This window comes from Leptonychotes weddellii, unplaced genomic scaffold, assembly GCF_054177405.1.
Source record: "Leptonychotes weddellii isolate Sample4059 unplaced genomic scaffold, ASM5417740v2 HiC_scaffold_5217, whole genome shotgun sequence".
Taxonomy (NCBI): Eukaryota; Metazoa; Chordata; class Mammalia; order Carnivora; family Phocidae; genus Leptonychotes; species Leptonychotes weddellii.
Window position 1 is genome coordinate 1 of NW_028019785.1, and position 11,110 is coordinate 11,110.

Consider the following 11,110-nt stretch of genomic DNA (forward strand, 5'->3'; position numbering starts at 1 on the left):
TCTCCGTATTCTTTTATAATTTCATACAGATAAGAGGAGACTTCTTTTTTTTAATTTTTTTTAATTTTTAAAAGATTTTATTTATTTATTTGAGAGAGAATGAGAGAGAGCACATGAGAGGGGGGAGGGTCAGAGGGAGAAGCAGACTCCCCGCCGAGCAGGGAGCCCGATGAGGGACTCGATCCCGGGACTCCAGGATCATGACCTGAGCCGAAGGCAGTCGCTTAACCAACTGAGCCACCCAGGCGCCCCAAGAGGAGACTTCTGAAATCTTATCTCAAACTGGACATAACGTTTATGCTGCTTTTGTATCTGTTGGGTCAGTGATGACTCAGCAGGTGGAACATATAAAGTGACTTCTTATCTTCATTCTTTGCCCCTAACTCTCATACAGGATTCAGGAACTTGGTAAGTCACACTAATACAGGGATTCCAGAAGATGCTCAGGTTAGTCAAACACTTATCACTTGACTGAGCTGTATGGATTGCTGGAAGCCCCAGGGAGGCAGATTTCATCTTGGAGAAAGGAGATGGGATGGGTCACTTGGTCTCAAAATACAGATAGATATGAGAGCGGCAGGGGGCATGGCTATGCGGCCAAGGGGCTGGGAGAGGAGAAATGTGAGGAGCAACATCTTTTCATTGGAAGAACTGTCTGGGAGTTGGGAGACCAGGGTCCCCATGCCTATGGAGAACTCACCCCAGGGCTGTGCTGGCCCCTTACCTTTCCAGGCCTCCTTTTTAATGGAGCTGGTCAGTGTCTATCAGTGTACTTCAAGATTGTGACTTTCTTAAGCCATGAATATTTTCCCTAAGTAAAATTTGGACCCATGTTGAATATTTAAAACCAATGAGCAGGGGCGCCTGGGTGGCTCAGTCGGTTAAGCATCTGCCTTCAGCTCAGGTCATGATCCCATGGTCCTGGGATGGAGCCCTGAGTTGGGCTCCCTTTTCGGTGGGGAGTCTGCTTCTTGCTCTTCCTCTCCTTCTGTCCCTCCCCTGCCCCACTCATGTTCTCTCTCTGTCTCAAATAAATAAAATAAAATCTTAAAAAAAACACACACTGATGAGTAGCTCTGATAAGTGGTATGGGGTGGGGACTGGTCACTTTCTCCTCCTTCCCTTTCAGGCAGCACCATAATTTGAACACTTTGACATGATGGAATCTGATTGACTGACAGGTTGTCCACCAGACAATCCTGCAGATGCAATGTTTGGACTCTTTGGGAGAGCTGGAAACTCACACCTGCAAGTCAAGTTGCCTGTTGTTGCTAAGTAAAATCCTCAGTATTGCATGTTCAAGCGTGTTTGTCAAGAGGATGTTTAGCTTGATGAGACCAGGAATTAGTGTAATGTGGGCTTGATATTAGCAGAGCTGCAAGTCAAAGTGAATAGGATGTTTGAATATAATGCATTCTGTTCCTACCCCAAAGAGGGAAGGATGTTCTCAAGAGGCAGGCAGATCACCTAATATCATTATAAAAGGGAACAAGAAATGTGACAAGATTTTACTCTATCATAAGGCAGAGATAACACGGCATTACTATTTTAATTATATGGGCACTGTCTATTTAATCTTCATGTATTTAATATTGTTCTTTGGAATGTTAATGTACATAATGATATACAGTTTTTTGTATATTAAAACAACACAATAAGATATCCAACAAAATGTAAATCTCTAAGAAAAGATGAAAAAAATTGCTGTTTAAGTTACAGAAACATAAGATAGTATACCATACATGTTAATTGTTTAATTAGTCTTACAGTTAGTTACTAATGGCCACAGTAAATAATCCTATTGTGGAATAGTTTAAAAATAGCATATGATAAGGGAAAATTAAATAATTAAAAATAAAATAAAATTTCAAAACACCTAGGTCAACACTCAGTCTTAGAGAAATAACTTAGATGTGTGTAATTATTTGTTACATATTATATTATCATGTTTTACTTTTTGTTGTCTATTTTGGCTAAGTACCCAGGTAGCACTCTAAAAATTAGTGTCCCTTGTAATGGGAGAAATACATTGGGGTGAATTTTGACCTTCTGTAACTGTTTGGAGGGGCAACATAATGTTTCTCCTAAGATCGTGTTGACAGGGAAGGATGCAGAACACACTGTGCCGGGAGGGCAGAAGTGCAAGTGCAAATGGCGCCGTTTGGACGGGCAGAGATGGGGTGACCCTAGTGCCCACATCTTCAGTGTCCTCTCCCTGTCAGCACCCCTGCTCTTTGAAGCAGCTGTCTGGAGGCAAATTGTACTTTCTGTCCAGGCTGGGAGGTCCCAGGTCCTTTGCATTCTGATCCCATTTCTTCAGCATCTCTGTTGACTCAAGGTCAGGGCTGTCTTGTGGTCCCCTGCAGAGGTGACAGAAGACGCTTCTCGAAGAACCCTAGCCCTCAATATCCTTAATTCTCTAACTTTCTGTACCTGTCCAATTTATTCTTGGGGCACCCTCCTTTCCCCAGACAAACTCAGACATCACTATCAAGGTCACCAGCCTTCACCTCTGTGACTCTGCTATAGTTAATGTCTAGTTATAGTTAGTGAATTGCCAGTGTTTAGTTTCTCCTGACTCTGATGATCTGCCCTGGGGGTGGAGGCATTGGGTCTCTGTAGGCAGCAAGTCTGCTGGAACTATTGGTTTGGGAGAGAAGTTCCCGGTGAGATTTCTGTGTATGAGCTTGTCGTGGTTTTCTGACTTTTTGGTTAAGTCAGGAGGGCCTGTAATACAGAGTCTGCACGTGGAGAAAGAAAGTGGGAGGAACTGAGTCCTTTTGCACTAGTTTTCAGTGTGCAAAATACTTTCTTACCAAAGTTCTGCTGCTGAGGTTTACTTAATAGGGAAAGGTACGGACATATGGAAGGGTGGAGGAAGGGCTTGGCTTCTGGGATGATCATGATGGAAATTGTCTTCTGGAGGTGAGCACTGTGAGGTCTGTAGATATCTTTCCAGCAGGGCAGCTGGAGGCAAAGAGCTGCCTTGGAAGTGCTGACTGGTAGAGAAAGACATGGAGGTGAGATGGGTCTGCTCTGATGTTTCCTTGGCACTGAGTCCAGAGTGGTGCTCTGGGCTCTAAGTAAATGTCACAGAGAGGGAGGGCTGAATGGACTCTTCCATTGCTCTCCCCTCCCCCTTCCCCACCACCAAGTATTCTTTCTATTTGCCAATGCAAAGAATTAATAATGAGACTGTTATCCCCCAGAGCAGGCAAATAATAGATAATTCCTATGGGTAGATGGTAGCAAGTGTAGAGAGTGCCTGAGTATTGTCAAAGACGTAATGTTGATTAAAATTTTGTTGATACATGGCTTACACTGAATATTATAGGCAAATGACTTTCTATGATTATAGGCAAAAAAATAGCCATACAATGATTAAATTTACCAAAGTATTTGTGTATATAGCCAGTTAGACTTGATAAAATATGTGTTCAGTGATTATTCCATTTAAGATTATGGAAACTGCAAAAGTTCAGATGGTAAATGTCACACTGCAAGGAGTAATTAGCATTTTGATGGATGTAAAAAAACCTCCCTGCTGATTCTGTACAGTTATCTTAAGAAGGTATTTAAAGTATGGTTTAAATTTTGTGACTTTAGTAATCTTTTATTTGAATATAATATTGATATAGATAGTCATGGGCTAATTTTTTGGGTACAAGTCATTATTTTAGTTAACATTTTGTGGGGAGTTTTGTGTAACTTTAGAGTATCAAAATAAGAAAATGAAGCAGTGGTCTGTAATCCAGTGGGGGTTGGTGTGGCTTAAGGGTTTAAGAGAAGAACACTAGCTGTGGATAGGCGCTTGGGTTGCTTGCGTCTCTTGGCCATTGTGAATAGGGATGCTGTGAACGTGAGTGTTTGGTAGCTATTTTTAAACATGCATATCTTTACTTTTTTCTTCCTTCTAGTACATGTATGGTTTCATTTTTTTTGCATTTATTTATTTAAAAAAATTTTATTTATTTATTTGAGAGAGAGCGAGCGAGAGAGAGCGAGAGAGCGAGAGAGATGGAACAGGGGGAGGGGCAGAGGGAGAGGAAGAAGCAAATTCCTCACTGAGCAGGAACCCGGGGCTCGGGCTTGGGGCTCTATCCCAGCACTCCGAGAGCATGACCCGAGCCGAAGGCAGACGTTTAACCACCGGCTGAGCCACCAAGGCGCCCAATTTTTTTTGCATCTAGGTATCATATCTATTTGAGTTTTATTTTGGCTTTTAGTGTGAGGACTAGGTCCAATTTTATCTTTTTTCCCCCAAATAACTGTCTAGTTGTTCTAATACCATCTATTAAAAGTTCACTGTTTCCCAGAGATTTGCCACTTTTATCAAATATTAAATTGAGCCTTGTATGGAACTTCAATTCTGTCCCTTTGGTCTGCCTGTCCTACACATAGCACGGGTATGCGGTTTCAGTACAGAGCTTTGCCCAGGGGAGAGAAAAGACTTTCCATCCTTCTCCAAGGCGGTGGGGGGAGGAGAAACGGGGGACTGGCTGGCTTGGAGAAGGGAAGAAGCTCCTCCCGATCCCCGCGATGGTGTGGGAGAGGTTAATTGATCCTGGAGAAGAACCCCATTTTCCTGGAGGGACTCAGACTCTGTTCTGGCATGCGTTTGTTGTGTACGGAAGGATGGTTAAGGAACACATGAGAAATCAGTTATTTCCACTCTAGACATGGACATTTATTAAGGCTCTGGCACCTTCCCTGGAGCCGCCCCAGGGCAGAGCCAGTCACAGCGGGGGAGGGGGGGAGGCGGGGGGGGGAGGGGCTAGGTCTCGCAAGGCTGTTTGAAGCGTCTCATTGTTCTATTTACCCAGGGCATGAAGCTCCTAATCTTGGTGAAGACTGCTGGAGGAGTGCCGCTCCTATCTCCATAGGAGACAATGCCCTGGGCCACGCCGTTACACACCATGGGGCCCCCGGAGTCCCCCTGAGGGCACGGAGAGAAAGAGACCCTAAGCCAGGCTTCCCCGCTGCTCCTCCTGGCTCTCAGAGAAAGCAGGGGTGTGTGGGTGAGATGGGCGGGCGGTGGAGATATGGAAGTCAACCTTCTGGATCTTTCCATGGCTGGGCTTCAGGCTTGGCTACAGGTACTGTCTCTCACTCAACCCATGCAACATACCTTCCCCTGCGGCAGGAAAATCCTGCACATGTATATGTTGTGTTCCCCCGGGACAGGATGGATGGGAAAAGCCCCTACCCCACTCTGCTCTGACCCCACCAGACAAGGGGGGGAGGTGTGGGGGATATAGCTTCCTCCTACTGCCCAGCCTGCCCAGGTCCCCGTGTCGGGCAGTGTCGGCGACAGACGCTCATGGCCTTACCAGGAAGGCGGACTTCCTCTTCCTTGGGTCGCCCACACAGATTTGCGTTTGGCTGTCGTAGAAACCGAAGCGATTGGAGCACCTCGAATCACTCTGCACGGTTAGCTGCACCTGGTGGAGTCTGTTTGTCCTCTTGTTCAGGCCCAGCAGGCCCCAGCCCGCCACGGTGCACCTGGCCCCGGGTCTCACCCTGGCCCGCCCGCGAGGCAGAGCCACTGGCCTCACCGCGGACGTCCGTCTCATTGGTCGTGCCAGCTGCCAGGAGGGGCGCAGGCGCTCAGGGGCCATCTGCGCAGCTCGTCGCGCGCTCCATCCCCGACCCGGGACTCTGCCCCTGCCTCCTCCCCCAGAGTCCCCGCAAGGCGAAGCCCCCCAGCACTGGGCATGGACTGGCGGGTCGGGCAGGCCGCACCTTTAGTAACATGATGTCATTCCTGTTGGTCTGGGGATTATAGCCAGGGTGGCGGATGGCTCTGCGCATCTTTGTGCGCTGCTGGGTCCGTTCCTGCCTGCGGATGTTGTGGGCCCCCAGGATGACCGTGATAGTGCTGCAAAGGAGAGGGGGCCTCGAAGTAGGTGTGAGCCTGAGGAGCTCCGGCCACCCGCTCTGCACGGCAGGTGGACAGCCCAGGGCGGCAAGATTGCCGCTGAGGGAACTGAGGGGACAGGAGGGGTTCAGGGGCCCAGGCCTCTGTGCTTCTCCTCAGCCCTGAGCTGGGGGTGGTGCGGGACGCAGTGACTTTGAGTTTTGCTTCCCCTGGGATTAGTTGAGAAATAGCTTAAATTCCTATTTTGAGCCCCAGCATGTGTCTTCATCTCCTCCTGCTTTTTTTGATCATGTCCTCCTTTTCTCCTCGGTCGCCCTGACCTGTTCTCTGCCCCCAAAGTCCCACTGGTCTCTTTTTCACTCCATTGTGGCTGGAGCCCTGCTTTCACATGGCTGGGCCTGCGTTCCCCTGGGGCTGCGGTCCTGGCCCTCCAGGAGCCCCCCAGCTGCTCACCTTCCCCAGCAGTGGGCTGCCGTCAACACGAAGTCATTTCTCACCAGGAAACCCCCGCAAGTTTTGAGCCCCTCTTGAGACTGGATTTGGAGAAATGCCATATAGGGGTGGGAATGAGGCCTGGCCTCTTGGCCTCCAATGATCTCCCCTGGAAGGAAACATTCGGCACTTATCTCTGTGCTGGCTGAACCAGCAGTGTGGGCACCAGGGTGGTGGCTCCAGAAAGCCTGGCAGATGGGGAGCGGGGAGAGATGATGCAGGGGAAGGAGGAGCTGGTGGTGAGAAATGGGTCTGCCGGGCACCCACTTTGGGAGAGGGCTCCTGGGTTCTGCAGGAAACACTGCTGGCTCTCCATCCCAGACCTCAGCTCCCTCCCAGCTCCCCAGAGAGCAGCCCCAGCCTCTCTGGAAGTTCCCTGGAACTTTCTTCCTCAGGGAGACTCCCAGGTCCCTCTGAGGCCTGCTCAGGGCCCGCTCATGACCAGCATGGGACTGGTTTTTCAGAATCTAGACAAGAGCTGATGGTAGTTCTTGCGCATTCTTATTGCCTGGGCTCGGACCCGTGGGCAGCAGGATGAATTTAGAGAGCGCATTTATCTCACATGTACTATGTGCTGGGGCAATTCCAAGAGTTTTATGTATACTAACTTAAGTCTCATAGAACTTTAGGAAGTATGCATTGGTATTATTCCTAATTTATAAATGAGGAATCTGAGGAGCTGTGAATTCAAATAACTTGCCCAACGATACAAAATTAGGAGGTGTCTAGGCAGTCTGGCTCCAGGGTCTAGGAGAGGGGTCAGGCCTGAGGTTGGTGACGGTCACTCACCTGCCCCAGCCCCAGGGGGTAGGAGAAAGGCCATCAGGAGCAGGAGGAGTGGCATCTTCTTGGGAAGGTTGCTCCAGTTAGGTGTTGCAGGTGCTCTCTCCTGCCAGACTTGTAGTCCCTGAGAGAGGAAGGAAGTCTGGGGGGTGGGAGGGGGCCTCAAGAACAGTTCCATTCTCCTGCTGGTGTGATAGGTTTCATCACCCAAGGCTGCCCAGGAGGCCTGCCCACCAACTGCCAGTGATCTGCAACTGCCCATTTCCAAATTGCTAATTTAATTTATACCATAGTAAGGTGTGGACATTGGCGAATGAAAGACGGGTGTGGGTGGTGGTGGGATGCGGTGAGGACACCAAGAGTAAATCAGAGGAGGCAAAAGAGGGAGGAGGAAGGCGGCCTGTCTTTACCCTTTGGGTCTGGACCCCCTGCTGGTATCTTTGCTGCTCCCACTTCTTTCTAGAAGTTGTCACGGCAGGTTGAGGAGCTCTCCTGAGTGGGTGCAGGGCACAGCCAGCGAAGGAAAAGGGAAGAACAAGGCTCTGCCACTGATAATTACTTTCTCAGGACACTTGAACCCCAACAAACTCTCAGTGAAAATTATGACACAGTTGAAAATTTCTATTTTCCTGCTTCCTAATCAAGGTGAGGGCTTTTGTGTCCCAGAAGGTTCCCTGCACACAGAAAAGACCCTGGCTGAAAGAAAAGCAACTAAGATCCTTTTCATCCATGATATGAGTCCAATTCACCTAATCCTCATTCTCTGCGCCAGAGGCTTCTGAGAAGGAAATGCACGCTTGCTGTGCTGTCTGCAATCCATAAAGAATCATCTATAATACATAAAGAACATGCGCTCCACATCGAGAGTAAGGCATTGCAGATCACTGCAAAGTAACACAGGTACCCTTAAAAATACTTAGAAGATTCTGTGGATGCACAGAAAAACACTGTAATATGGTATAATTTTTGCAAAAATGTCAGAATTAAAAATTAATACAATTCTTAAACTTTTACGGCTGTGAGAGCCCCACTTGAAAATATTATGGAAATGAAGGATCCTCTTCTTGTATATAAATATACATGATTTTCACAGCTGCAAAGAACTTAATCCCTTCTCTGATACATGCTTAATGATTGCAACCTCATGAAATTTCTTTATGCATCTGAAAAGTAATATATAAAAAAAAGAGAAAACATTATAACGGCTTTATTAGTGCCTTAGCATTAGGGGTAATTTTAATTTATTGTTACTTAACTTTTTCAACACTTAGCTTTAAAAACATTAGTCTAGCTTTTTTTTTTTAAGATTTTATTTGAGAGAGAGCATGGGGGGATGAGGGTGGAGGGGCTCAGCTCGGGGTCTGCTAAACTTTCTGTCTCCCTCTTTCTGCCCCTCCCTGCTGTGCGCGCGTGTGTGCTCTCTCTCAAAAATAAGTAAATCTTAAAAAAAAAAAAAGAAGTCATGGGCGCCTGGGTGGCTCAGTTGGTTGAGCGACTGCCTTCCGCTCAGGTCATGATCCTGGAGTCTCAGGATCGAGTCCCGCGTCGGGCTTCCTGCTCAGCAGGGAGTCTGCTTCTCCTTCTGACCCTCCCACCTCTCATGTGCTCTCTCTCTCTAATAAATAAATAAAATCTTTAAAAAAGAAAAAAAGAAAAAAAAAAGAAGTCACAATGGTAAGTTCATTCTGGGGTTGGAGGGCGGAGAAGACATTTTTAAAAAAGATTTTATTTATTTATTTGGCAGATAAGAGACATAGGGAAGAGGGACAACAAGCAGGGGGAGTGGGAGAGGGAGAAGCAGGCTCCCCGCAGAGCAGGAAGCCCATGCGGGCCTCGATCCCAGGACCCTGGGATCATGACCTGAGCGGAAGGCAGACGCTTAACGACTGAGTCACCCAAGCGCTCCTGGAGAAGGCATTTTTACTGGGAAAAGACACATGGGGGTTTCTGAAATTTGGCCATCGTTGTTTAAGTTTTGGGTGCTTTTCATGTGTGTATATTTTGCAATAAAATTTTTTTTAAAAAAGTCTGTTTGCCAGGGTTGGGGATTAGAGGGAACATTTGGACAGAGAATGGAATGTGGGAGAACAAATAGGGGCACATATGTTTTTATTTTCTATTTTAATAAAAATTGTGATATTGGAACAAGGAAGACTGTGATACATTTCACAAGATTCATAGCTGGTTACATCTACTTTTGACTGTTTTATTACATTTCCGTCAGTTACAATAGTTTTCTCCTCTGGGATGTTGGGACATTAAAGTAGGATGTTTCCCACCTCCTCCCAGGCCCCGTTTACTGCCCAAATGCAAAACCTCTGGGCAGGCAGTTGGCCGCTGAGGCCGGGACCACTTCCCTCTCTGTCCCTTTAATGCTGCTCTGGTCAGAAACCAATCTGGTTGCTCTTGGCATTGTAGGAGACCAGTGTACTACTGAGGCATTCCGGACATTCTCAGGGCCGCCTTACTATCACATTTGGAAGCACAGAGTGGAAGCTCCTTGGGAAGTTTCTGCTGATGAGCTTGTGCTTGTCTTACGGAGTGCCAGTGCGGGGAGAAGCAGCTCTCTGTGCTGTTGTCTTCCCACACACGCGCGTCTGCTGGGAGTGAGACTTTCTTTGCAAGAACTGCCCTGTGCTCTGCTCCGGTAGGAAAGAACAGGTGACAAAGGAAATTCTAGGTGGACATATTCCCTGAGACTCTCTTCCCCTAATGCTCAGACCATCCGACTCTTCAACAATAGGACATCAGTAATGCTAATTCTGATATATTCATGGGGTGAAATGCTATCCAGCCATTAAATAGCATCATATTTTAAAGACTGCTTAGTAGCATGGAGCACACTCCATCATCTAATATTAAGTGGAAAAAGTAGAATGTGGAACGGTGTGTACAATTTGATACTGATTCTGTTAAAAAAGAACAACAGCCAGAACGATCATTTTATGACTCTTATTTTCCCTTTTATATTAGCCAATTTTTTCTATAATGGCTATGTATTAGTTTTACAGGTAGAACAAAATTTAGGGCCCGCAATCCGTTTGAACAGCAAACACTGTAAGGAATTGTGGTAGAGGTGAGCTAGTGGTCTAGCAAAACAATTTCCCTTTCTTCCAGAGGACTGGGTGCACACTGTTGTGCAGCCTTACTTGACGTTAGGTGTGACAATGGGACTGTTGTAGCAAATGGGATGTGAGTGGAGAGTCTGTGGGTACCTTCCAGACCCAGCCTATCACGTGCTCCTGTGCCTGACCATCCAGGTTCTTCCCCTACCTGGGTTTGACCCAGATGAACACAGGGCGCTTGGAAGCCATCTTTAGGAGCCTGAGTCTGGGCTCCTTAATCATGGGCACACATGCAATTTATTGTCCCAGCTGGGACACTCGAGAGTAAAACGGGCACTACTCACCAGGAACATTCATTTTGGACTGTTTGTGAGCAAGAAATAGGTTTCTGTTGTATTAGTCACTGAACTGCTGCAGTTTATGTGGTAGAATAGTTAGGGTTATCTTTTTTTTTTATTCTTATGTTAGTCCCCATACATGACATCATTAGTTTTAGATGTAGTGTTCCATGATTCATTGTTTGTGCATAACACCCAGTGCTCCATGCAGAATGTGCCCTCCTCAATACCCACCACCAGGCTACCCCATCCTCCCACCCCCCTCCCCTCTAGAACCCTCAGTTTGTTTTTCAGAGTTAGTTAGGGTTATCTTAACTAACACATGTACCGACTTACTTAAGCCTACCTTTTTTCTGGTATTTGAGAGAGAGAGAGCGTGAGAGAGAGAGCATGAGAGGGAGGAGGTTCAGAGGGAGAAGCAGATGCCCCGTTGGGCAGAGAGCCAGATGTGGGACTCAATCCCAGGAGTCCTGGGATCATGACCCGAGCGAAGGCAGACGCTTAGCAGACTGAGCCACCCAGGCACCCCTATAGTTTAGATTATCCTATAGTTT

At 47.1% G+C, this 11,110-nt stretch overlaps 1 protein-coding gene across 1 annotated transcript; it reads right to left on the reverse strand.

Annotated features, from left to right (window-relative positions):
- Positions 1-4,783: 4,783 nt before the first annotated feature.
- On the reverse strand, positions 4,784-7,227 carry LOC102725822 (cathepsin G). The gene is made up of 4 exons (XM_081811043.1): positions 7,160-7,227; positions 6,332-6,479; positions 5,743-5,878; positions 4,784-5,585 (listed from the first exon to the last, which is right to left on the reverse strand). Exons 1-4 carry the CDS (start codon positions 7,212-7,214, stop codon positions 5,319-5,321), a joined length of 606 nt encoding a protein of 201 aa, XP_081667169.1. The 5' UTR covers positions 7,215-7,227; the 3' UTR covers positions 4,784-5,318.
- Positions 7,228-11,110: the final 3,883 nt, after the last annotated feature.

Excerpts from the sequence above, each read along its gene's own strand:
- LOC102725822 (XM_081811043.1), bottom strand. The coding sequence starts at position 7,214 with ATGCCACTCCTCCTGCTCCTGATGGCCTTTCTCCTACCCCCTGGGGCT. Across the intron at positions 6,480-7,159 it reads ACCCCCTGGGGCTGGGGCAG|GGGAGATCATTGGAGGCCAA; the intron begins GTGAGTGACCGT and ends GTTTCCTTCCAG. Across the intron at positions 5,879-6,331 it reads GCAGCCCACTGCTGGGGAAG|CACTATCACGGTCATCCTGG; the intron begins GTGAGCAGCTGG and ends TCTCCTTTGCAG.